Source organism: Eufriesea mexicana, unplaced genomic scaffold (assembly GCF_001483705.2).
Source record: "Eufriesea mexicana isolate 0111107269 unplaced genomic scaffold, ASM148370v2 scaffold294, whole genome shotgun sequence".
NCBI classification, from domain to species: domain Eukaryota; kingdom Metazoa; phylum Arthropoda; class Insecta; order Hymenoptera; family Apidae; genus Eufriesea; species Eufriesea mexicana.
The window spans coordinates 1,450,642-1,476,405 of NW_016908489.1; the positions used below are offsets into that span (position 1 = coordinate 1,450,642).

The 25,764-nt window shown below is 30.3% G+C and overlaps 3 protein-coding genes across 4 annotated transcripts; 2 read left to right on the forward strand and 1 right to left on the reverse strand.

Annotated features, from left to right (window-relative positions):
- Positions 1–18: 18 nt before the first annotated feature.
- On the forward strand, positions 19–11,582 carry e(y)3 (PHD finger protein enhancer of yellow 3). The gene is made up of 10 exons (XM_017911834.1): positions 19–7,441; positions 7,562–7,771; positions 7,850–8,215; positions 8,979–9,308; positions 9,379–9,889; positions 9,964–10,145; positions 10,223–10,370; positions 10,452–10,658; positions 11,090–11,205; positions 11,437–11,582. The coding sequence occupies exons 1-10, from the start codon at positions 31–33 to the stop codon at positions 11,550–11,552; spliced, it is 9,597 nt and encodes a 3,198-aa protein (XP_017767323.1). The 5' UTR covers positions 19–30; the 3' UTR covers positions 11,553–11,582.
- Positions 11,583–12,726: 1,144 nt separating this feature from the next.
- On the reverse strand, positions 12,727–18,220 carry LOC108555981 (diphthine--ammonia ligase). The gene is given in 14 exon segments (XM_017911881.1): positions 12,727–13,931; positions 14,002–14,103; positions 14,164–14,491; positions 14,872–15,173; positions 15,284–15,451; positions 15,523–15,575; positions 15,577–15,668; positions 15,744–15,834; positions 16,003–16,094; positions 16,270–16,450; positions 16,577–16,650; positions 16,718–16,902; positions 16,972–17,175; positions 18,182–18,220. Coding segments are annotated over 13 exon segments (2,088 nt in total). The 5' UTR covers positions 17,087–17,175; positions 18,182–18,220; the 3' UTR covers positions 12,727–13,626.
- Positions 18,221–19,275: 1,055 nt separating this feature from the next.
- Positions 19,276–23,633, forward strand: CoRest (REST corepressor). Of its 2 annotated transcripts, XM_017911894.1 has the most exons (10): positions 19,276–19,518; positions 20,050–20,118; positions 20,236–20,310; positions 20,393–20,607; positions 20,691–20,873; positions 21,575–21,685; positions 22,192–22,280; positions 22,617–22,791; positions 22,917–23,231; positions 23,306–23,633. In XM_017911894.1, the coding sequence occupies exons 1-10, from the start codon at positions 19,416–19,418 to the stop codon at positions 23,387–23,389; spliced, it is 1,419 nt and encodes a 472-aa protein (XP_017767383.1). In that variant the 5' UTR covers positions 19,276–19,415; the 3' UTR covers positions 23,390–23,633. The 2 variants fall into 2 exon arrangements, with proteins under 2 accessions (XP_017767383.1, XP_017767384.1); XM_017911895.1 differs by lacking the exon at positions 21,575–21,685.
- The last annotated feature ends 2,131 nt before the right edge of the window (positions 23,634–25,764 follow it).

Sequence of the window (25,764 nt, forward strand, 5' to 3'; positions counted from 1 at the left end):
AAAATTTCCACTGCGTCGAATATCAAAACAATGTCTGAAAGTCCTAAGATGGGCCTATTTGGCTCCAAAGACGAAACGAAGGAAACAAAGAAAGAAACCAAGGACAACTCACCTGACCGTTATGCCCCTTATTGTATTGACAGTGATTCAGAAACTTATGATACAGAAGCTTTAAGCATCATGGATATTAATGATATCATTGGTGTTCAGTCAGAACCTGTTAGTGATTCTACTTTAGAGAGTGAAATTGCTGCACTTTCTCAGATGATTACAGAATCAAAGACAGATGCAAGTCAGAATACAACAGAAAAAAAGCTTGAAATGCAAGAGAGAACTGTAACCAAGAATGAAGAAGCTCCTATAGTTGAGAAAAATGATACAATTCACAGATTTGATACAAATGAACATATAAAATCCACCTTAAAGGAATTAGAGAATGTTTGTTGTGTTAAAGGAATAAGTGATAACATGGAACAATCAAGCAAAGATAACTTTCAGTTTAGTAGTGAAAATAGCTTGCAAAAAAATGTGCAATTGTGTGAACAAAAAACGGACAGTGACATTAAGGACAATCATGAATCTAATGTATTAACAGATTCTGTAGATATCGTTAGTACTAAAGATATTAAAAATTCTAATACCATAAATAAAGTGACTGTTGAACTTGTTGACTCTATAAGTGGTTCTATTTCAGTGACATCAGAAATTATGAAAAGCGACGAAAATGTAAATAGGTCTAATATAAGTGAACAACAGAGTAGTCATAGTGAAATATTAACTGTGAATAGCAAAGTGACTATTATAGAAAATGAAAACAGTATTCGTGGAAGTTTACAACTAATTGGTGAAGCATATAGTTCAGAGGACTCTCAGGATGGAATTACAAATGACGAAGAACCAAACATAACAAGTTCAACAACTAGTTCTAATGAAAAGTGCTTAATTCCTTGTGAAGAAATTAAAGACATAAATGAAGTTTGTGAGATACAGAAGGATGTAAATAATATCTCTGAAGAAATTGATAATATACATTTGGATAAAGCTTGTACAAATGAGAATACTATTGCCAAGACTATAGAAAATGAAAAATTGTGTAGTAGTGAAATTGAATCATCTAATTGTCCTACAAAATCTACATATACAGAAGAATTACCTACAATTTCAGAAGATACAAAAGATATTGTTCCTAATGAATATAAAGTAGATAATCTCAGTAACATTGATTTACAATGTGAAAAAGAAAATATTAATACAACTACCACTGATATAAATAACATTAAAGAAGAAATAGAAGAAAAGAAAATTGACATTCAAATAGTAGAAGAAACTATAATGATGGAACATTCTGAAAGTGAAGTAGGAAAAAACAATGTCGAATCTGTGGCTGATGTTTGTGCTACAGAAGAAGTACAGTCGGAAACCAAGGTTAAGGATGAAAATGTAGTAATGGAAAGTAATCAAGAAACTACAGAACATATAGGTGTAGAAGAAGAAAGACAAGATAAAGGTAAAGAATGTACAGATGAAGAAAAAGAAAGAAATCAAGAAAATGTAGAACATGTAAATAATTCAGACATCGAAAATAACTTCATCAATAATGATCAAGTGTCAAATGTAGAATCAAATGATGAAGTGAACATTGATAATGGTACTGAAGTTATTGAGGAAGAAATTGAGTTAAATGTAAAACCTGTACAATCAAAAGTTAAATCAGAAGATATAAATAATTCTGTTATTATTATTAAATTAAAAGAAATTGATTCACCACATGAAACAAATAATTCAGAATTACCAAAAAGTAAAGTCGATGAAGTAGAATTGTCAGAACTGAAAGAAAACATGGAAATTGAAAAATTAGAAGTAATAGAAACAGAATTACAAGGTTCTTTGGAACTACTTACAAATCAAGTATTCCCTCAAACAACTGACCAAACTAATGTAATTTTTAATGAAAATTCTATGCTTTCAGAGCCAAGTAGCTCAGAATTGCCTTTAAACAGTGATGATGTAATTGATAATATTACAAATATTGCTGATAGTACAGAAACTAATATAGAGATAGAGAACGAAGAGAACAAAGAGATGAAAATAAAAAGTAATTTAAAGTCTATGTCATCTGAAGAAATCAACACTGAATTAAAAGAAGATATTGTTGAATCAATAGATGAAACAGAATTACCTACTATTCAAGAGAAAACAGAAAATGAGTTAGAAACAAATATACCAGAAACTTGTGATACAGTTGATAAATATGAAGTTTCAATGGAAGTAGACTTGAATGTGAATTCTGCAACTTCTATATTAGAAACAACTGAAAACGAAATTAATGAAGCTGAAAATAGTTCTAATGAAAAAATAGATCAATTATTGAAAGAGGATACTGATAAAATAGCACAAGAAATGGGAATTAATTTAGAGGTAATAAAAGTTGAAGATCATATTTCTAAAGAAAAGGATCAAGAATCAAATAAAGTTGAACATACATTAATTGAAGAAGGTGAATCAGAAAGAATCATAGATATAGTTCATGATTTTTACGAGGTTACAAAATCAAAAAGTATACAAATTATTGAACTGCATGATAATATTGAGGTCGGAAAACAAACAGAAGTTGACAAACAGGTAGAAGAACATAATACAGAGGAAAAAGGAATAGAGGAAGAAAACATAATTAAAATACAAATAGAGGAAGAAAATACAGCTAAAAGACAAATAGAGGAAGAGAATATAGCTAAAAAACAAATAGAGGAAGATGATATAAATGAAAAACAAATAGAAGAAGATAAAAAAGAAGACTTTTCTCCTGAAATTGTTATAGAAGAAGAGCAATCCACCGAAATAAAAATTGAAATCAATGAATTACAAAAGCATGAAAATATATGTAATATTATTGAGGAAAACCACTCAGGAGAATCTGAAGGAATTGCAATACAAAAGGAAGTAGATGTAAAGGCAGAAGAAATTAATAATTACTCTAATGCACAAGAATCAGCTTCTGACTTAAAATTTATCAATAAGGATACACTTCCAACATTAGATCATACAGAGATGATAGTACCTGAAGAGGATGTAAAAGAGGAACACATGGAAGAAGAAATGAATTTAGCCCTAGAATTGGAAGAAACTGAATCACAGTCAGAAATAGTTAAAAATGATATTGAAGAGAAATCTGGCAAGGGGAAAGATGTAGAACTTCCTGAAGAAATTATGGCAGAATGTCAAGAAAATGTAATTATTGAAGTAAATGATAATATTGCAGTTTCAATAAATTTAGAAACATCAAGTGATAATGATATAAATATAGAAGGTGTTGCACAGTCAAATGATGCTGAACATTTGGAATTAAATAAGAATGAAGAGTTATCAGATAAGCAACAATTGGAAGATGATTCAAAAAGTGAAACCAATAAAGATAATTTAAAGGATATTTTAGAAACTGCCAATAATGTGGAAGAAATGTTTTCTGAAGAACAGTGCCAAAATACAGAGGATATTGTTACTAGTATCCTAGATGATGTAAGAACTGCAACTGATTTCAAGAATATTTTAAGTCCAGAAGCAGTTGTAGCAAATGAAATAGAAGAGGTTCTACAACAGTCTGTAAACTTACCATTGGTAGGATCTGAAATTGAAGAATTGACTGAAAAACTACCACAGGATTCAGAAGATATATTAAACAAGGATATGGAGGATTCAATCTCAACACAAAACATAGATACTCTAGAAGGATTGCTAGGTCTAGATTTAATTCCAGAGGGAGAAGATTCTACATTGAAAATAACAAAAGCTGAAGAGGAACTTCAGAAGCCAGAACAATTGTCAAAGGTTGTGAATATGAGACTTTTATTAGAACAATCAAATCACACATCCGATATGGCACAAGCTTCTGATTATATAACACATGTGATCAGTAGTTGTTTAACAGACAGGGATGGTGTATCATTGGAAGATACTACAGAAAAATCTAATATAATTGAAGTTGATGATGACAAAGGTAAAGAATCTGAGGCTGGTGATCTATTGAAAATCGATGAAAGTCTAATTTCTGAGTCTATGGATAAAGATGATAATGTTGAAGATTTACAGAAAGATTTGGGAGAGGGTACTGATATTCCAGGTAATGAATTAGACATGGATTTTGAGGAAGCTCCACTAGAATCCGTAGGTGATCTCGAAGAAACAGAATCTAAACTTGAATTGCCTTCGGACATTTTATTACATAATGTAGATCAGGGCGAAAATTTGAACGATGCTCCATCGGGTATAGAAACATCTCAACCGAGCTCTGAAATATCCGAGCTTGAATCGGCAGTAAAATTTTTACAAGAATCCGAAGAACAAGCTATGGATTCCCCTTTGGTGTTGTCTCCTAAGATGGTAGAAAGCGTCGTAGATGACATATCGAAACAAGCAGACGCATCGTCTTTATTTGTACCTGATGAAGACATGTGTGAGAATACTGTGGAATTAGAAGCAGAATTACAAAATATTGCGACAGATTCGATTTCCATTTCTGAAGCAGAAATCATCTCAGAAGCTGCGAAACTGGAAAGTGAAAGAAAACTTGCAGAGCAAATTAAAATTGATGCTTTACAGGATGCATTTGGAATAGACGATGATAAAGAGATGATAAACCAAGACATGATTGAAGACAAGATCATAATTCCAACATGTTTGAGTTCTGAACCTAAATTTGATGTAACAACTTTGGAAAACATTGAAGTACAACAGTCATCAAACCTAGAAAATAAAAAAGTACTTGAAACAGTGGTAACTTTACCTCAAAATATTTTGAAGACATCCGAATCTATTCCAAAAGTTTCAATTTTAGAAGAACGTCTAAAGGAACCGCCAAAAATAGAAATTCCAGCTACGGATGTAACGAAAGTTTCAATGTCTCCAACTACTTCCAAAGATAGTCTTTTGATTCAAAAAGATGCAAAATTAATTGCCTATCAGAAGATGTTAGAGTCACCAAAATTGTTCGATAAATCGGAGTCGAAGTTTGTGGAAACACCTCGAAAGGATTCTGAAAAACATGATTTCGAAAATGTTGGATCTCCAAGAATCATATTAAAAATAGCAAAATCTGCAATAACTGATTGTGGAGAACCAAGGTCTCCTAAAAGTCCAAAAATTAGATCTGCAACCAATTCGCCAAACCCCGAAGATAGTCCGGGTCAAAAATTAGGAAAAATAAAATTGAAGTTATCTAAAGGAGGTCATCCTTCTATAATATCTAATGAGAATGTCGAAGAACTTGGACAATGGTACTCAGAAGGCTCATCATCATTGTCTCCTATTGGCATGAAAATTAAATTATCTAAATCTGGAGATGCATCCATAGTTACCACTGAAAAACACGAATTGATTGATGATTCTAAGGAAGGTAAGCACAAGTTCGAGGAAACTAAGCGGACAGAATCACCGATTGGAATGAAGATTAAGTTATCAAAGAGCGGCGATGCGTCTATAGTGCAACAAGATGCAAAAGAGATCCAGATGAAGCATAAAGAGAAGTTAGACATGGTTCAAGGAAGTCCAAAGAGAACGGAATCTCCGATTGGAATGAAGATTAAACTTTCAAAAACTGGAGACGCTTCGATCATACAACCAGAGAGACAAGAATTTTCTGAAGAATACAAGGACAATATACAAATGAAACCAAAAGAAAAGCTCGAATCATGTTATGACTCTCCTAAGAGAACTGATTCTCCTATAGGAATGAAAATTAAATTATCTAAAAGCGGAGATGCTTCGATCGTTTCGCCTGATTTGCCAGAAGAAAATAAAGAGATGGCTAAAACAAGAGATAAATTAGAATCGCCTCCAGAAATTCCGAAGAGAACCGAATCTCCGATTGGAATGAAGATTAAATTAGCAAAAACAAAAGGTGGTGGAGCTTCTATAATATCAGTAGAAAATTCTGAAGAGTCGAAAGATAAGTTAGAAATTCCAGATATTCCCAAACGAACTGAATCACCTCTTGGAATGAAGATAAAATTATCCAAAAGTGGTGACGCGTCCATTGTTCATTCAGAGTTGTTGGATGAAATTAAAGATAATGTGGATATAGCTCTGGATGCGACAAAATCGTTGGAAGTACCGCATAGTGATATTGTACAAGAAACTATGGAACCATCAATGGAGGTCATACATGAAGTTTTGCCAAAAGTTGAATCACCCATTGGAATGAAGATCAAGCTTTCTAAGTCCGGTGATGCATCCATAGTTTCTTCAGAAAAGCAAGAACAGTTAGAAGAAAGCAAACTTCTTCAGGAAATTCCCAAGAGAACAGAATCGCCTCTTGGAATGAAGATTAAACTATCTAAAACTGGTGACGCTTCTATTATACAACCCGATATATCCGAAGATACAAATAAGATAATACGAACATCTGAGGCAGAACATTCTAAAAACACTGATGCTTCTTTAGGTATGAAGATAAAGCTGTTAAAAACCGGGGATGCTTCTATAGTGGATTCAGAAAAGAAGGATAGACAGCAGAGACGTCGAGATACCGAGTCATCTCTAGAGATGAAGATTAAATTGTCTAAAACGGGTCATCCGACAATTGTGGCTTGTGATAATCAAGCGGAAGTTGTATACAAGTCAAAAGAATCTACTGATTCGTCCCAAAATTTTGTACAAAGGTATAAAGAGACTGGACAAGCTGGTCATAAAGAACCTGCATTAAAGATCCTTAAAACTGGACATTCAACTATTCTGCAAAGTAATCGTTCAGAACTGACCATTGAGCCAGTGCAAATGCAAGGAAAGAAACTAGATAGTGTGGTTGAAATGTCACCAAAGCGTAAAGATATTACCATTGCACCAATTGAATCTAAAAAATCCAAATTGGAAACTCAACTCACACAAATTTTGCCTGAGGTTACTATCCAGCCTGTGACATCCAGGGAACAAAAGCAGTTTCTATTTGACCCAAAAAACAGCGCAATTAGTCTACAACAGATGAATGTAATAAATCAAGAAATCAGTATTACCCAAGTAAGACCACAAAAATCGACTGATGCCTCTATGAACGAGAAATTGAAGGATATTTTATCGAAGAACGTGGCTGGTTCCCCAATGAATTCTGACTGTGAAATCATAGAACACCGACCAGAGTTGATAATAGTAAATGAGAACTCAAATTCTAGCCAGGATGTTGTGATAATAGAAGAAGTTTCCCCCAATAGAATGCCAGAAGTTAAAGTGCCCAAGAAAAGAGGTAGACCCAGAAGGAATCCATTACCACAAGGAATTACCCATCCTCCACCTCATTTGTTAATACCTAGGGATCCTTTGTCTTTAGACGACGCGCAACAGATGCAACAGCCACAAATACCCCATTTTCCAGAATCCAGAGAGAATGAAAGACCTAAGAGGACCTGTAGGAGTCAAAAAAGTTATGCACCCCCTAAAAGAGGCAGAGGACGAGGTTTGTACTTTTTAAGCATTTTATGTACAAATATTTAAATATTATGCAACATACAATTCTTAATCATATGTATTTGCTATTTTTCTCTTTTTTTTCCCCACTCCTTTTTTTATCTATTAGGACGAGGAAAACGAAAACTGGACAGTGTAGATCCCCAGATTATGAAAAAGCCTAGGATAGATCAAGATTTAAGCGCTATTGAAGCTTCTACAACTGCTGTGATAACAATAGATGATTCTGGAGTGCAACAAGAATCCTTTGGAAAATCACCAGAATTATACAAAGCACTTAAACAGCCAGCAATGGATTCTAAGATGGCTAATTCTTCGGGTAAAGTCGATAAGAAGATTATGAGACAAAAGAATAGTGGAATAAGAAGTGCAAATGTAGTTAATAACACACTTCCAGACTCCATGGGTATACAACCGGATATGAACAAAGGATCAGAGATGCGATTACCCAAACCAGTATCAAATGACGTTAAAGATAGTATTAGGGATAAAAAGTTGGCTGAAATCGTTCCTGATCGAATGCAAAAAGCCGCAACGAAAGTAGATTCCGATAACAGATCTGATAAATCAATGGAAAATGTAAAATCGGAAAATAAGGATATGTTAATACCACCTAACTGGTTGACACCAGCATCTAAAAGAGTAGATAATACTACAAAGCATGAAAATATGTCTACAGTTCAAGTGATAGACGAGGAAACGAGAATGAGTGCGGAATCGGGTTCAAGATCTCAAACTCCAGCTAGAAATATTTCTGCACCAGGTATGGCCTCTGTACTCTTTATAAATTACATCATTTATATATCTTATTAATTTTATAAATAATGCAATAATAATTACATTATATTTAATTTTATTTTTAACTTAGATTAATTATTATAAGTTTACAACATAGATCAAAAACAGTGATAACACTATTAGTTTTAGTAACTATAGATTAATTATACATTCAATATTAAATATAGTTCTGATTATATTTTCAAAAGTAATAACTTACTAAACTAAAAAAAAACATGCTGACTGATACTAATGAGAAATATATGAACCATAGACATCATATGACTAAACTAAATTAAAAGATAAATGTATTGGTAGACCTCCAAGCAAGGTATCTATAAATAGATCTTTTCTTGTGTCCTAACATCTCTCAAGTACCTAAATGTGAAATAGATGTATTTAAATCAAGCACAAAATATACTGTTACTACAAATCATAATGTATGTTAACATGTACAGAATTTCAAAGCCATGATGGTCAGTGTTTTTTCAGTCAATTATGTATATATTTTTTCAATGATTTTATCTTGGACAGTATAATAACATTGATATTCAGTGTTAATCCTAACTGTGAACAATTTAACATTTCTTTTTAACTTGCTTTCTATTTTAGTTTAGACATAATTATTTTATGAACATTTTTTTTTAACATATTTGTTATGTTATGATATAAATTGCAAAATATTATAATGCAGTAGTTGGTTATGTCTTTAAATGCAACAAACTATATGTTAATATCAATTATCACAGCTTCTGAAACCATAGTAAATGAAGAATCTCAAGGAAGTGTACTTAGTACTGCAACCACAGAATCGGAAAAGGTGAAGGTCAAGAATCGAAGAATGGAAATTAATTTTGATCCAGACGAAGGACCATTTACTGTCGATAAAATTGCTGAGTATGAATGGCCACTTGACCGTAAAGGTGAAACATTTATGATACAAGAACAAATATCTCAATATCTTGGTGTAAAATCATTCAAAAGAAAATACCCAGATCTAAAGAGAAGAGTAGTGGATATGGAAGAAAGAAATTATTTAAGAGAAAATGGATTGGTTAGTGAAGCAATGTGTGACATGGGTAAGTTACTCACTACACGTAGATTGTTGTATCTATTCACTATTGTACTTACTTTTTAATTTTATCTTAGGTTTAACTGCTGTATGTAGTTCAGAAGTATTAGATGTAATGTGTAGTGATTTCCCAGATCAGTATGAAGAATATCGCAAACATATGCGCGAGAAGCAAGTAAAAGAACATTCCAAAAAGCAGAAGGAACTAACAGCAGCTGCAAATGCAGAAAAAAATAGAATTGATCTAGCAGAAATGGCAGTCCAATCTGCATTGTCTTGGAATATTAGCTTAAATAAAGCTCGACGGGAAAATAGGAAGTGCAGTCTAGACTTGCAAACTTTTACAATACACGTGCCAAAGAAACAACAGAAAGTTGAAACGGAACGACGAATTGGTCATTATCCTGTTGCACTAATACCGGGACAATATACAGATTATTATCGGGAATATACACCAGCCGAGTTACGATATTATCCTTTAAATACAGTTCTCTATGGTCCTATGAGACCAAATGAACGTAAATTTGATAGTCAGTCAGAGGGATCTCAAAGTGATAGTGATAGTGATTCATCTTCAGATGACTCAAGGTTCGTGCCATCATATTAAACTGTTAACATTTTAATAATCCTTGTGAAAGGATAGTTGTTTATTTTTTATGTAGTTCGTCTTCTAGCGAGGGAACGCAAGATACTGAAGGTTCTCAGTCCACAATGGACGAAGTAGATATGGAAATAGCAAATCAAAAAGATGAAATAAAATTGAAATGCAAAATGTGCTTAAAAACTTTGAATAAACACAGTAAAAATGAAGTATTGATTCAGTGTGGCACATGTAATGGACATGGTAATTATTTTTACATTATATTTTTCCAACATATTTTTTATTGCTTCACAAAACAAATTGTAATATTTTTATTATAGTTCATCCATCATGTATAGATTTAACATTAGACATGGTTCCTCATATTCAATCATATGCATGGCAATGCACAGATTGTAAAACTTGCGCTCAATGTCATGATCCTGCCGACGAAGATAAAATGCTTTTTTGTGATATGTGCGATAGGGGGTATGTTTAATTTTTTTTTTATAAAAAAAATACATGAAATACATAAATAATATACGATTATATAATATTTGATACTACTAGGTATCATATTTATTGTGTCGGTCTCCGACGAGTCCCTCAAGGAAGATGGCACTGTCAAGAATGTGCTGTTTGTGCAAATTGTGGCTCAAGAGAACCTGGTGGTATAAATTCTGATAGAAATAGTGTTGCTCAGTGGCAACATGAATATAAAAAGGGTGACAAGAATACTCGTGTTTATGTTTCAACGCTGTGCGTTCCATGCTCAAAGTAAGTAATACTAATCCCTTTTCCTTTTTTCCTTGTGGTGTAATGTACGAGTGAAGATGTAATTCAGAATACACATACTAAATGCTAGTTTTCAAATTTTCACGGGGCTTCGTTACTGCTTCACGATTTCCTTAATTCACACTAAACTCCTTTTTTTTTAATAGAAATTTTCAAACTAATATTTCGTGTTCACAATATGATGATATTTGAATCCTTGGATTTCAAAAATTGAATAAAATATATAATTAACTTGGAATTGATTACATTCTTGAATATTATTAACATTTATTTCTGTATTTAAGTTAACTGTGCATGTTTAAGATATAAAAAATCATCCAAGGTGCAGACTGTCATCAGTTATACTAAATTCTGGTATTTCAATGAGCCCTTATCCAAGTTCACTAACCCCATAATCTTTATGCAATAACAAGGCTATGGCGAAAGGGTCGCTATTGCCCGCACTGCAGTCGCTGTCATACTGCCCCAAGACTCGACCTGGAAGTGAATCTAGTGCATTGCAGCGCATGTGACAAATATCTGCACTTAGGTATTGACACAAATTCCATATAATTCCGCTATATACTCTTCATTGCATGCCATTGCATTTGCATGTTTCATCAAATATTTTCGTCTTTAAAAGCAATTTGACGATTTGAAATATGTATGAAAGGTTTCAGGTACAGTAAAATTATTACAAATGAAAAATTAGTTGATTATTTTAAAGGTATCAGTGTAATGTATAATAATCGTTATTATTAATATTATTATTTATTTACAGGTTGCGTGGAGACCAAGGGAATGCCGTTAGACAGGAAAAATTACCTGTGTGATTTTTGTGCACCAAATCGTCAACAAATGATGAAACCATTAGTATCGAAAACATTGAAAACGTAAATAAATAAAAAATATATAATTTTGTTTGAGCTCGAGAATTGTACAAATTGTGAATCGCGTGTGTAGAGAAACTGGTAAAATATAAAATTTTTATTTGTATGGATAATGGATGAATTGTGAACATTTAAGTGATTCATTTATCATGAAACATTTCGTACGAATTTCTGAATGAAAGAAATACTGTTGTACATAAATGTATGATTATAATCAATTTGAAAAATTGACATTTTGTTACAAACCAGTGGCTATAATTAGCTACATATAAAGCTTAAAATATAAAAAATCTCATTTTAAATGTTAATGTTCAGTAAAAATTTTAAAGATTCCAATTTTCTTTATAATTTTTATCCTCTTATTTTAAATATGGGCTGTCCTTTATTAATATACCGTTGTAAGATGAAACAAAGTTAACTCTCTTTTTTTAAACAAATTGTGTTCATAATTTATCTTCTTTTTTATTGCTTATTATAGATCAAATTACATATCATGAAAAGAAAGTAATTATTGGAAGACTGTTTTACAGATTTATATAAATTCTATAATAATTTTTAACATTTTTTTTCAAATGTACATAAGGTGCTGATTTTTTAAATATTTACCTTTGTTATATGCATAAACGTAAATTTAATAATAATTTTCAGAATTAATTTTAATTTACAAAAAGGTTAATAATTCTATAATTTATTAGTTTTAGATTTAAAAAAAAAAAGTGAGAATTAATACACATGTATGTTTAAGGTAAAAAGGGAATATAATAAAATATGAAACAAAATAGCAATTTCTTAAAAATATATATCACTTTCTTTATTTTTCTTTGCAATATAATCCTCGGAATAGTATTTTGTTGCGAGAGTTGTATGCCTTGCAAATATCTTTTTTACATATTTATAGTAACGCAGTATCCACGTAATGAACAATTTGCTTTGTGTTCCTCGTATCAGAAATTTATCTTCCTTTAACATTCACACGTAATTGATAACCAATTGCCATTTTCAAAACTAATTACATTTTATAATACATTGAAAAAATTTTAGGTTATTTAGTAATATGTACAACAAAACAGAACGACAGTATTAAAATCAATTAAACAATGACCAAATTGTAAAATACAAACTTTGGCATATCGTTGCATGAATATTACTCTGTCAAAAATATTCTAATATATAGCATATCACTTTTGTACAAGACGTATCTCTAAAGCATTAGATCAATTATGCAGAAACTACCGAGGATTTACACAATACCTTTTTGCGAAGTAGATTTTATATATCTTTTTGCAAAGCTACATATCTGCCATTACAATATAAAGTTCAAATGATAGCGGAACATCGGCAGCATTTCAAAAGTGAAAGAAGACAATTGTTTAGAAGTGCGTGTTTTAAATTTCCGCGTATCGTTTCTTTTTTTGTTTTAATTTTTCAACTAAAATTAAAAAGGATATAAACTAGATTTTTTTTTCACACTTGTGAAAATGTACAGTTTTCCCTAATACGTCTGATATTTTTTTTATATTCAGTTTACTTTGAGCGCTACTATAAAAATGGCTGTGCACGCTTTCAAATTCTTTCATAAAATCACACACTTAACACTCCGCACGTATCGTGAAATTGTGAAAAATAAAAAATAACTTGAGCAAAAAACGAGGCATAGCATACAGCACACGTTATGAAGTGACATAACGTAGCATTATGTAGAACACTTATACTAACGAGACAGAATGATTTAAAATCATTAACATCTCGTTGACTAGCCGAATATAAATACACTATTGACAGATGTCAAGTGAATTCTGAGCAAACCCAACAAGCAATCAGTAGAAAAGGTGAAAAATAATGTTTATATTCGAGCACTGATACTGCTAAGTAATTATCCTTTAGAATATGTAAAGTTTTACAACCGTGGTCGAGTTTCCACATAGCCGTTCATCATTTCTATATTCGTACTAAAATCGATTTGTTCTTCGTTCGTATCCATTGGTTGAAATAATTTAAACGGCAAATAAAATCTTTGTAATCATTTTACGACACAATAATGATTTGTAAATAATTGACAACGTAAAAATTATTGTTAGGCTTTACTCGTGTCTAATACCACATATAGATAAAAAGGTACTGAAATTATGTAAGTGCGTTGCCGGTATAATAGTAGTAACTAAATTTCGTGTAGAAAATTTAGAAAGAACGTCTTGAACAAAATTCGGTCCTGGCGAACTGCCGACTTTGTAGAAGATACGTAGATTGCATGTAGGATTTAGGGTTTGGGATCCCTTTGTGAGTTTACACAGTACATACTCGAATGCTTCTGTTAGTTCATCTACAGTTAATTCTGTAGAAGATAAACTCGTTTCCATGGCTAAGTTACCAGTTGAATTGGACGAACCTAATCAAGATAGAATCCTTTTTATTTGTTCACAAAAAGGTGTAAAAATATTCAGACAAAAAGTATGTACCAGTGGACATGTAACACACAATTGCTGAAACGTTATTTTCATAATTCCATCTACGCCTTATTGCCACTTTGAAATTACTTACACATTTACCAGTCTCTTCATCTGTAATAAAATAATCTTTAAAAAAATTGTTCAATAAAATTTAATCTTTTTTATACTTACATTCAAACCTATTATTATCTCTATGTGCCCAAACACACCATTCAACCTGAGCACCACGTGGAAGATTCGGTACAACGATGTAATCCACAATAGCATTATTTGTTCGTTTCTCCCATTCCTTTCGTGCGTCCGGTATATAACTAGTATGAGTCAAAAAACAAATACCTTGCACAATATCCCTGAGTTGCGTATTTGAGTCCATAGCTTTAACAATACGATCTATGTGCCTCAATGTTAAACGACATTGCCTTTTAATATTTAAGTCCAGAATAGTCATACTACCAGGCACCAATGGTATTTGTCCAGCTACTGAGATAATATCACCCACCTAACACAAATAATTACAATTCGATTATAACTTTTAATTTATTAAATCCCTTTAAAAATTATTTAATCTGCTATATAATTTGCTATTTAATCTATATATCCATTGTGAAAAGCGATATGATTATTATTTTCACATGTACAGTGATTAAAATAGATTAAAAATTAATACTAATTATCGCTTAAATATTTTTTTTATGTTACTGTATGCTTAATTTTTTATTTTCATTCTAGAAAATTTTATTTTGTTTACCTCACTGTTGTGTTTCTTTTGTAAACCAGATGTGTGTGCGTGCGCGTACGAATGCGCACATACACACATTTTGTCTACATATACACACAGAGACGCGCACGCAAATTGGTTTGTAACGGTAGTACACTCACACGAACAGCTTGAGAATAAGGACCAATGTTTGCAGGTGCCCAATGACTTATGCTCTGAACATGCATTGTATGTCGTTTGTGAACTTTCTTATCACCACAGTCTTGAATTTCTTTATAGGCTATAGCATCAAGCACAACATGTATATTTAACGGACATTCCACACATACACGGACTGGTGGATTCGTTTTGTTGAAACATGAGATATAAACCTCGTTTATAGATATGTAATTTGACATATCTTTTATATACAACGTTACCGCAACAATGTCCGATATTTGAAGATTTTCCTTTTTGACTAGACCTAAACAGTCAATACGAGTGTTTTATCAATCTACGTCAAATATGAGATACGATATTACACGAAAAAAAAAGTAACTAAAAGGTGGTTTAAAAGACTCAAAGTTTACCTACTGCTTAATTTCTCCAACGCTTCACGCATCGCGGATTTAGCATCCGGATGTTTTCCAGCAATACCACCAAACCAGAACCAGCCAGTTTGATTTCTATTTACTACTGGCACATCAGGATAATCTTCTTCCTCATATAAAATTTCCATAGGACTTGGTGGGTTAAATTGACCTGGATTATTTTTGCATTGAATTAATTTAGAATGTAACAAAGAAAATAATTTGATTGATTAGAATTAATACCAGAATTCGAAGTCTTTAGATTACTGCCTGTACAATCATGTTCGTCGTTTTCCATCTGGTCCAACTATTTCTGTGATGTAATCAGATGGGGTTTTAATAGGAACATTTTTTAATCTTTCTTGTAATGTTAATCCTTCTATACCATCCTAAAAAAAAGTTCCTCTCAATTATTGACAAGTTTATTTATAAAATTCTTAAAAATATGAAATATTTAAGCTCACATTTTTTTCTTGTACATGAATTTTTTTAAAGTTTAGATATCCGACGGGTGCTATATTATCATTTGAATGAACTACACTTTCATATTCATCTCTAAAATAAACAAATATATATGTGTATATATATATACATATATATATACATGTGGATGCATGAGCATATGTATATGTGTCTGTGCGTATATGCGTGTGCACACGCACGTGGATCTGTGTAAAGTGTACTTGCTTGATATTTGTATTAACAATAAATTTGACAACTTACATTACAATACTTTTTCTAAATAATGGACAATCTAATGTAAAGGTTTCATATTCTCCTCCTTCTCCACATATGTTAACTCCATATTTTTCTTTCTACAAATAAATATGTTGTTATTAATATAATATATATCTATTCCTTTATAATTTAAATAAATTTCTTTTGCATATAGTTTTTAAAGAGCTATTTATATTTGGAATATCTCCAATATAATATAAAATCAAAGGAAAATCTTTTGTATTCAATTAATCATTAAGACATTTTACTTACTATTTTGGCAAGATGAGATTGCATTTCAAAAAGTGATTTACCCAAGTGTCTTGGTTCAAGGCCTAAAGCTGCCACCTTAATTATAACTGCATTCACTGAACTTCCTATCATTTCCTTCAACAATTCATCCTGTTCTCTTCTCCAAAGATATGAGAGAGAAATAAGTCCTAAACGACTACATCTGAAAATAAACTTTTATTATTAGATATTTTTTTACCTTTATTAAGATTGAAAGTAATATTTATATTTTTTACTGTATAAATTTTAATTAGAATAAAATATTTCAGAATTTGCATTTAATAATTACACATTTTCCACACGAATTCGTTGATAATCACTCAAAATAGATCCTGATGAAACAGCTTCTATATTTTCTTTTTCCTATAAATTCAAAGAAATTAAAATAATTAAACCAATACAAGTATTCTATGTATATTTTGTATGTTACCTTCACTTTACTTAATAACCTAAAGAGATCTTCAACTTCATCATTTTCTGTTGGATAATAATATTTTTCTTGCATTTTTGATCTACCAAAGGTTGGTTCACGATATATTGGTAAGCCTATAGCTTCCGAAATATATTCAACACCTTTATATCCAACAGTTTGAAACATAAATGAATCTAGTTCATCTATAAATTATGTTTCATCAGTTACCTAATATTTATATAGATTGATATATTTTGTTATCTATTATTTACCCTTTCCAACAGGATATAAATTAGCTAGGGCCACAATATCATGACCTGCAGCTATACATTGCATCATATTAAAGCAAGAATCTTTACCACCACTGACTAGTGCAACAACTCTCATTGTGTTTAATTTATACTTAGAATCTCTCAAAAAAAATTATCAAGATCTTAGAGTATACTTAAATCTCAATAACTGTTTCAGATAATCATCTGTAATAAAACAATAATAGAATACAATGACAATAATAATCTTATCATACTGATAAATCACATATAAAAATCATTTTTTTGTGATAATAAATAAGATTACAGACTGTTTTTTTAGATATCGTACATATACCTATATGTATATGTAAATGTATACACTATATGATTATATTTATATCATGTACATAAATTTATTGAAATACAAGAAGATAGTTTAATGGCTCAAATATTTAGAAAGTATCATTTCTTTATTGCAACATTTACACTAGACCAATCAATAGGTACAGATTACTAAACATTTATATGAAGGATAAGGAAACATGTAAACTACAAACAACTTAATGATAGGAGCTTGTAGACATATTTAAGATTACATATGTATATATTGCCTATAAATATATGTTAAGCCAAAATTAAATTTACAAGGTACATACACACATGTGTTTCTTGAATGGTCTAATGTATAAATAATACAATTTAAGCATTATCATTTCTCAACAAATATTTTACAATACCCACAAAAATTCTCTTTTTTTCTTTTCCTAATTTTAACATATCTCAAAAAAAAAAATAAAGTATATACCACTTTTTAAAATAAAATTCCACAGGAAAGAATCACAAAAAGGACATCACATATTCAATTTAACTTATTAATATGTGTAACAATTGGCTAGTGAACAAAAATTAATCACTGTACTATTCTAAATAGTGAACGTCACATAATCCGAAAAAATCTCGATAGAACTTAAATTTTTCTTAAAAGAATTATAGTATTCGATAACGTGAAATACAAAATCTAACATTAATGAGATGTTAGAAAAAAAATCAACGATTATTAAGGAAAAAAAGAATACCTACGGAGAGATTTTTTGGTTATTGCCGATCTCGGTTAAACGAGAAATATTACGGAATGACGCCCAGCAACAAATTGCACAGGGTACGCGAACAATAATTTCGAACTTATGTACGCTAAAATAAACTCTAAATTCTCAACAAATGTAATATTTACATTAAATTGGCGACGAAAGTTCCTTACACGGCAAAGTCTATCAGAGACTGCGATTGCTTGATAGTGGCGCCTCTCGGTGATAGAACTTTCAACATAAACTGTAGAATTGAGGTTATGACTTATTTTAATTCTACGATTGTTTATAACATTCATTGAGCAAGTTTCTTTTTAATTTTATTTGCATTATAAACTACATTTGTTACTGTCATAAAATATCATACAAAGTTTTGCGAATTTATTATAAATGCCGATATTGCCTACGAGAAATTCTCAGGTATAAATCGGGTGACCATACCTCGTGACATCATCAATGTATAAAATATATCGATGTCTCGTTATTTCAATCTGCATCTATGCTATAATTTACCAATTGTGATATATCTTAAGCAAAATTATAATCATAACTTTTTTTTTATGTGTGCATATAGTATATATATTTATTTACAATCTTTTTATACTTTCAAGTATATCATAAATAAGTATACGATATACTACAAAAGTGAAAAATGTAACTTTGAGTACCAAATATGTATTAAGATAAAATTAGGTTGAAATAGTTTGGAAATTCATACTTTTCGAATTATGTAACTTCGTGACATTTGTTTATTAAGATCAGCGTCACTTGTTTAGGGTTTTAGTTGATATATTGTAACTATATAGCTATAGAAATAGATCATTGAAACAAATACATCTGTTTTTCTTTATGATACAATAAAATAATGATACTTATATATTTTATACAATATAAAAATATTTTAAAATCATTATCATTTATTTTATGAAAATAAACGGACTTCTCAAATAATTTAAGACATTAAAAATGTACCATACCAATATTTAATGTTAATGCAATAATTATTAAAAATCAAAGATTTTATTATTTTAATATATAATATTCGTTTAAATAAGTTATATATGTTCAATAAAAAATGTATTTATAATGATTATAAAGAAATTATCGTAAATATTAGTTTGTTAAAATACAATTAATTTCGAAATACATTGAAAATATACGTTGCCATCTTTACTTAGTAAATCGTTGACCAATCGGATCACTTTCAATAAGCAGCCATTTTACTTTCGCTACGGTCGCACGAAGCGCGAGTTAGATTCTACGGAGCACGGTGTAATCGCAAGCTATTGCTTGCATCGCAGGTTTCGTTGATTTTCCGTGCGAAAAAGTCTTTACTAGCGTAATAATTTGATATAACGTAAATCGAATAAAAGCTAGAGAATGGTTTTGGCAGAAAGAAACTCAGAAAATGTTAGAAATGGGCGCAGATCGAGAGGCCCCAGCCCCAATGGACAGACGGAATCCTCGAGCGAAGAAGACGGAGGTACCAATTTCATATTACACTTCAATTATTACTATAATTAATATGATGCTCTTAAGTACCATCTCAATCGATATATCATAAATATGCAGTAAGTCTAAGAATGTATTCTTCTTTAGAAGTTTGCACATTTTTATATTGATCGAAAGCGAAAATCCGTAAGGATCTTCAAACAGCGCGCCCCACTTTTCCTCTTTTTAAGCTTCTTATATTTTCAGCCAATTCCTATGAATATCCTTATAAAACAATTTTAATGTAACTTTTTCGATATTATGTAAAGTTTTATTTAAGTATTTCGCTATAATAATATATTATTTTTTTAAGTGAAGTAAATAGAGTATAATTGAGTCTTTTTGTATGTAATTGTTTATGAGGATAATTTATAAATATTGCTGAGTATATAATAATAAAATATAAATATAAAAAATATATTTTTTATTTCACTTTAATATTTCAAAAGCTATATAATTAAATATTCGCGTTTTTATTATATTAATTCAAAATTTTTGTGAGTTAAATATAATTATCTTAAAGTTCCAGCAGAAAAAATCCGTGTTGGAAGAGATTATCAAGTTATTGTCCCAGAATTTGTTCCAGTCAATGGTATGTTATTTAAGTAGAATTGTTCATTAAATATTTTTTTATATCTTGGTTTTATTTTTTTTAAATATGGTTTTTAAATACATTTCTACTTTCATAATTATAGATTTTATATTTTAGAACGACGATTAGATCAATGTCCTGATCGAGCATTATTGGTATGGTCTCCTACTACTGATATACCTGATCAAAAATGTAAATATGATTATTTTTATTTAACCCTTTTGTAATTAAGAAAAAAAAAGTATAGATTATAAAACAATTTATTTTTTTATAGTGGATGAATATATTATATTAGCAAAAGAAAAATATGGTTATAATGGAGAACAAGCATTAGGAATGTTATTTTGGCACAAACATAATTTAGAACGTGCAGTATTAGATTTAGCTAATTTTACACCATTTCCTGATGAATGGACAGTTGAAGATAAAGTACTGTTTGAACAAGCATTTCAATTTCATGGGAAAAGTTTCCACCGAATTCGTCAAATGGTAGAATTTTTTTTAAATAAAAACTTTGAAAATACTAAAATTATATTAAAAAATTATTTACCTTTTGTATCTTATATTTACAGTTACCTGATAAATCTATTGCCAGTCTTGTTAAATACTATTATAGCTGGAAGAAAACTCGGACTAGAACATCACTGATGGACAGACAAGCAAGAAAGCTAACAAGTGGTGGAAAAGAAGGAGAAAATGGTAGTGAAAATGGAAGTGAATTAGGTTCCAATACAGACAGTGAATCAGAAGAAAAAGTAAGATATATTCCTAATATATTTAACAAATGCATGCACTTGATGTTCATAAAAAAATAAATTTTCTCTGTCTCTCTTTTTCTATCTATCTATTTAGAATAGTACTTTGAATCATAAATTTCTTGAAATATCAGTTTAAAAATATTTTAGTAATTAGAAATACAAAAATTGTTTTATTAATTAGAATAACAAATTTATTTTCGTTGCTTGTTAACTTCTTTTTTACGAAAGTTAGAGCTTTTTATTCTGTTTTTTGCTATTTTTTTTATGAGATTATTTTAAGTAAATTAACATTTGTGCTATTGCGTGTGGTAGTGTTCTCCTTTTGCTGCATTTTACTGCCATGGCACTGGCTCGAAATCGTATATATATATAATATGCAGTAAATCGCGTTTAAAAAATGTATCCACACGGTAACGTATTCCTTGCGGTGAATGAAAGAAAATACTAAGAACACTGATCTACAATTGGTAAACATTATTGGTACTACGAATTAAAAGACAAATATGAAATGAACTTATTTACATAAAAAGAAATTACAGTGTATATTAATATTAAACTAGCATCGATTTCGTTTCTCGATAATTTTCGAAACTATTAAAAGAAAAATTTTTTAAAAATACTATGTACTATCAATAATACAAGACTAAAGCTAGTTACATTATCGTATCGTGTGTGAACGTAAATGTGGAACGTTCCAGAAATGGACGATCCACCGCGGAATACGTCGTGGAAAGAACCAAGCTGTGCCAGGAAGCCAAGGCACTGACGCCAAAGCCCCATCCGACTCGGAAAACGCCCCTCAGGTTCAGGTACTCAGCCTAAACCTTACCCTGTTGCATAGCATAGTATGCTTATTATATTTTGCTATTTTACGTCCCGTATTTATTTTTTCTCTGTCGTACATTTTTTTCCTTTACCAAAAAGACAAAATTTTGAGCAAGTAATCTACATAGTAGAATTGATAGGCTGAAACCTTACTGAGGAAAAAATGTTGAAGCCCAAATATTATCTAATACGAGGGCGATTGTCGCATCTCAGAAACTTGTTAATTCGAAAAAAAAGATTGGCTTTTTATTACTTCAAAAATTTAATAAAATTATACAAATATAAAAAATTCGGAGCTTCTGATTTTTTATGGCGGGCCGAATTAACGTTTCCGGATAGAGTCTTAAATATGCTCATGTACATATTTCATTCCTTTTTTAATGAAAAAAACTTCTAGAGATTAGTTTAGATACATGTTAAAAAATGTTAACGGAGGGAAAGGGTGGGGGGATTGTCAGAATTTATTTTAAAAGGGTATTATGTGTTGTAGGGCTCGTGTAGCAACTGTGGCGTTGCTTGTCATAGTGTTCGTGCGACGCCAAAAGGACACGCGTGTCACAGCTGCTATCTGCACTGGAGGTCAGTGAGTGCAAGTTAAATAAAATTTCAATAATTAAAAAAAACATCATTCGAGTTCTTTTTGAAATTAGAATGTTCATGCACGTAATTCATTATGGATTAACGAAGCACAGGAAGTTAATTTTGATTATTCAATTAATAAGATAGTTATACTTATAAATACAGTATCAAACAACTTCTAATATTAACATAAACTTTTGTAAGAATGCATGAGCATTCTTATCTATGCGTTAATTAATTGTTTTAAAAGAAGTTATAAAATCAAAATAATTGTAGATCAGATATATTCATTAACAAATTGGAAATGTACATTACAAATTTATTTAAATGATTTAGGCGAACTGGCGTAGCAAGACCGTTAAGTTCCATGCCAGGTCGAACAAATAAAAGAAAACCACCTCGCGGTCTCGTTGTTAATCACGATGATTTAGCAGCATTGGCTGGTCAACCCAATCAAGCAAACAACAGCTTACAAGCGATTGACACCGAAATTGTTAGTCTAAAACGCCAAGTACGTTTTCAAGTAAAATAACATGAAACGTGTGGATACATTTTTATATGAAAGATCAATATAATTTATCAGTTTATTAAAACAGTCTGAATTATCTTAATTAAATTTTTAACTTTAATACACAGATACAATCAAACAAGCAGCAAGTAAGCGCATTGAAACGTAAAACAACCGATGGTATTGATGATTTACGACCACCAGAAGTATCAAGTCGAATAAATGCTCGTTGGACAAATGATGAATTGCTCTTAGCTGTTCAGGGTGTTCGAAAGTATGGAAAAGATTTTTCTGCGATTGCTGATGTAATTGGAACAAAGACGGAAGCTCATTTACGATCGTTCTTTGTAAATTATCGGCGAAGGTATAACTTAGACGCGGTTTTAAAAGAATACGAAGCCGAAAATGGTCCAATATTAATTGACGATGAAAAAGAAGAAAAGGTAAAACATTTGCAATTTACTCTGACAATGGTATATAACATCATTCATTACATTCTTGGACATGAATGCTTTAGATGGATGTGGATCAGCCTAATGAAACAGCAGAATCATCTCAAAAGACGAAATCATCTGTAGGCCTTGGACAAACGGCTAAATAACAAATGACTATACTTTTAAATACCACCAAACGTGAAAAAAGTAATCACAGGCACTTTGATAATCGATAATATCGTGTATAAGGTATTTGTTTATAATTCAGTCTGCAATTTTTACACTTAATTATATCGCGTTGTTTTACGCTAATGCGATCCTGCATTAGGAACACCAAGTACAAGCAACAATTTTCATTGAACTTGTGTGCGAATCAGTAATCCATATAATGCATGTATGGATGAATTAATAGGGACGAAAATGTGTGAATTTATTTAGCTAGATTTATTTTTGATGTAATATGTTTGTGCATATGTCTGAAATGGAACTTTTATTAAGCAATATGGAAAAAATGTAATTCCATTAAAGACATTTAACATATGTTTCTAGAAAAGGATAAGCATCATTAAATTAATGCATCCAAGTGCAAGTATAATAACCATTTTTGTAACATCCATTGTACGTAATTACGGATGCATAGTAATTTTATTTCGAATAAATTAATTGCATTCTGTAGCATATAATATTTTTAGGTATACATAAGGGATGTCGCAGTCCCATTTTAACTAATGAAAGTAATTTAAACAAAATTACTTATTTCGAACGAGGAAAGTTTCAAACGTGAATAAATGGATGAAGAATTGATAAAATTGTATAAATATTAAAAAAAAAAAAAAAAAAAAAAAAAAAAAGGGTTTAGTGTACAACGTTAAGAAAATCAGGTATTGCTCGGTATGACAAAACAATTTATACATCAGAGAATTAATGACAATTTCATATGCGGATAATCAAGGTATCTTGTGATTCATATTTCATTACTTCAACGATTTTTTACCCGTGCTCAAATATCAACCAGATATTGTTCTGAAGTTTTGTCACTATAATATTGCTATGTTTATATTGATTTCAAGTTTTGCATGCATTTTGTGTCGACTTACGTCTTGTATATTTAATTTTTTATAAAATGTTTATAAGAAATTTACATGATTTATGTTACAAAACTTAGAGTAAAAAAATATAGATGAAAAAAAGATAAAAAGAGCAATTACTTATTTATATTTCATTTACGTAAAATATTTTTAAAATAATTTTTATGGTTATTTCCTAATTACATAAGATCTTGGTGCCAGAAGAATATTCTTGTATTGTGCCTATGCATTTTTGGGCGTATGAAAAAGAGAAATTTTAAGAAAATACAAGTTCAAAAGTTGAGAAGATATTTTTCTCCTTTCCTTTCTGCTTCTTTTTTATGTTAAGACACTTATGTATTTAAAATATGATAACATTTAAATTTACTGAGAATTAGACAATCCTCCATTCTCTATTAAACTAAAAAGAAATTAGAAAGGAAGGAGAAATTTCTTTCAACTTTTAAATTGTTCAGATAATTAATTATAATTACTCGAAACTCTAACAACATGAACTATGATACAATTTACGGCATTTGTAAAAATATTAGCAAAAGTTTAATGCAATCATTGATAAATTATTTTACTTAAAATATGAAAGCGATGATTGCGTTAAACGTTGACTTATCATTAGAAGAATAATGCTCAAGAAAAGAATACACTTTCATTCAAATTTTAACAAAGAGTATTTAATATTTTATCAAAATACATTACAATGGAAATTTCTTTTATTAGTTTTATAGAATAATAAATTTGAGGGGTTGAAAATCGTGCTATTGAGAATATCAGATTAAGGAGAATATATTTTTATGGCTTACTGCTGCATACTCGATCCAAGTGTATAAAAAAAAAGAAGAAAAAAATAATGGTTCCTGATATTTCTATTGTATTATGCAAAATTATGTAATGTATACACTAAAATTGTCTGTATTTCAAAATAATGGTGCTTCTATATTTACAAGCACAAGCTTTTGTGCTCCTATAAATAGAGGAGTATTTCACTTGTAATAAATTACTGTACTGAATTATTTTAATTGGACAAAATCCTCATACAAAAAGAATACTTTCGATAAATTTACAAAAATAGTTGTTTATTCAATGTTAAATATTTGAACAAACATAAAATATATTAGTCCGCTTTCATAAATCTATTTTCAAGAAATTATTTAGTGGTCAATTTTATATAGAATCTAATAATAATTATAAAAGGTTTATAATTATTTAGTTCAAATGAAACAATTACCATTAGGCAATATTTTCAAGAAACTTCCAACGATTTTTCATTGATTTGCGATAGAACATTTAAACCTCAAATAGATGTAATTTTACTTATAGTTTCATATGTACATTCACATTTACTATTAATAACAATAGTAATAATACCGTTAGTTTAATATTTGTCTAGGTAGTGTCTACTACTTAATGTTAATAAAAAAAAAAAAAAAAAAACACTCGCAAGCGTGTGTGCACGATTT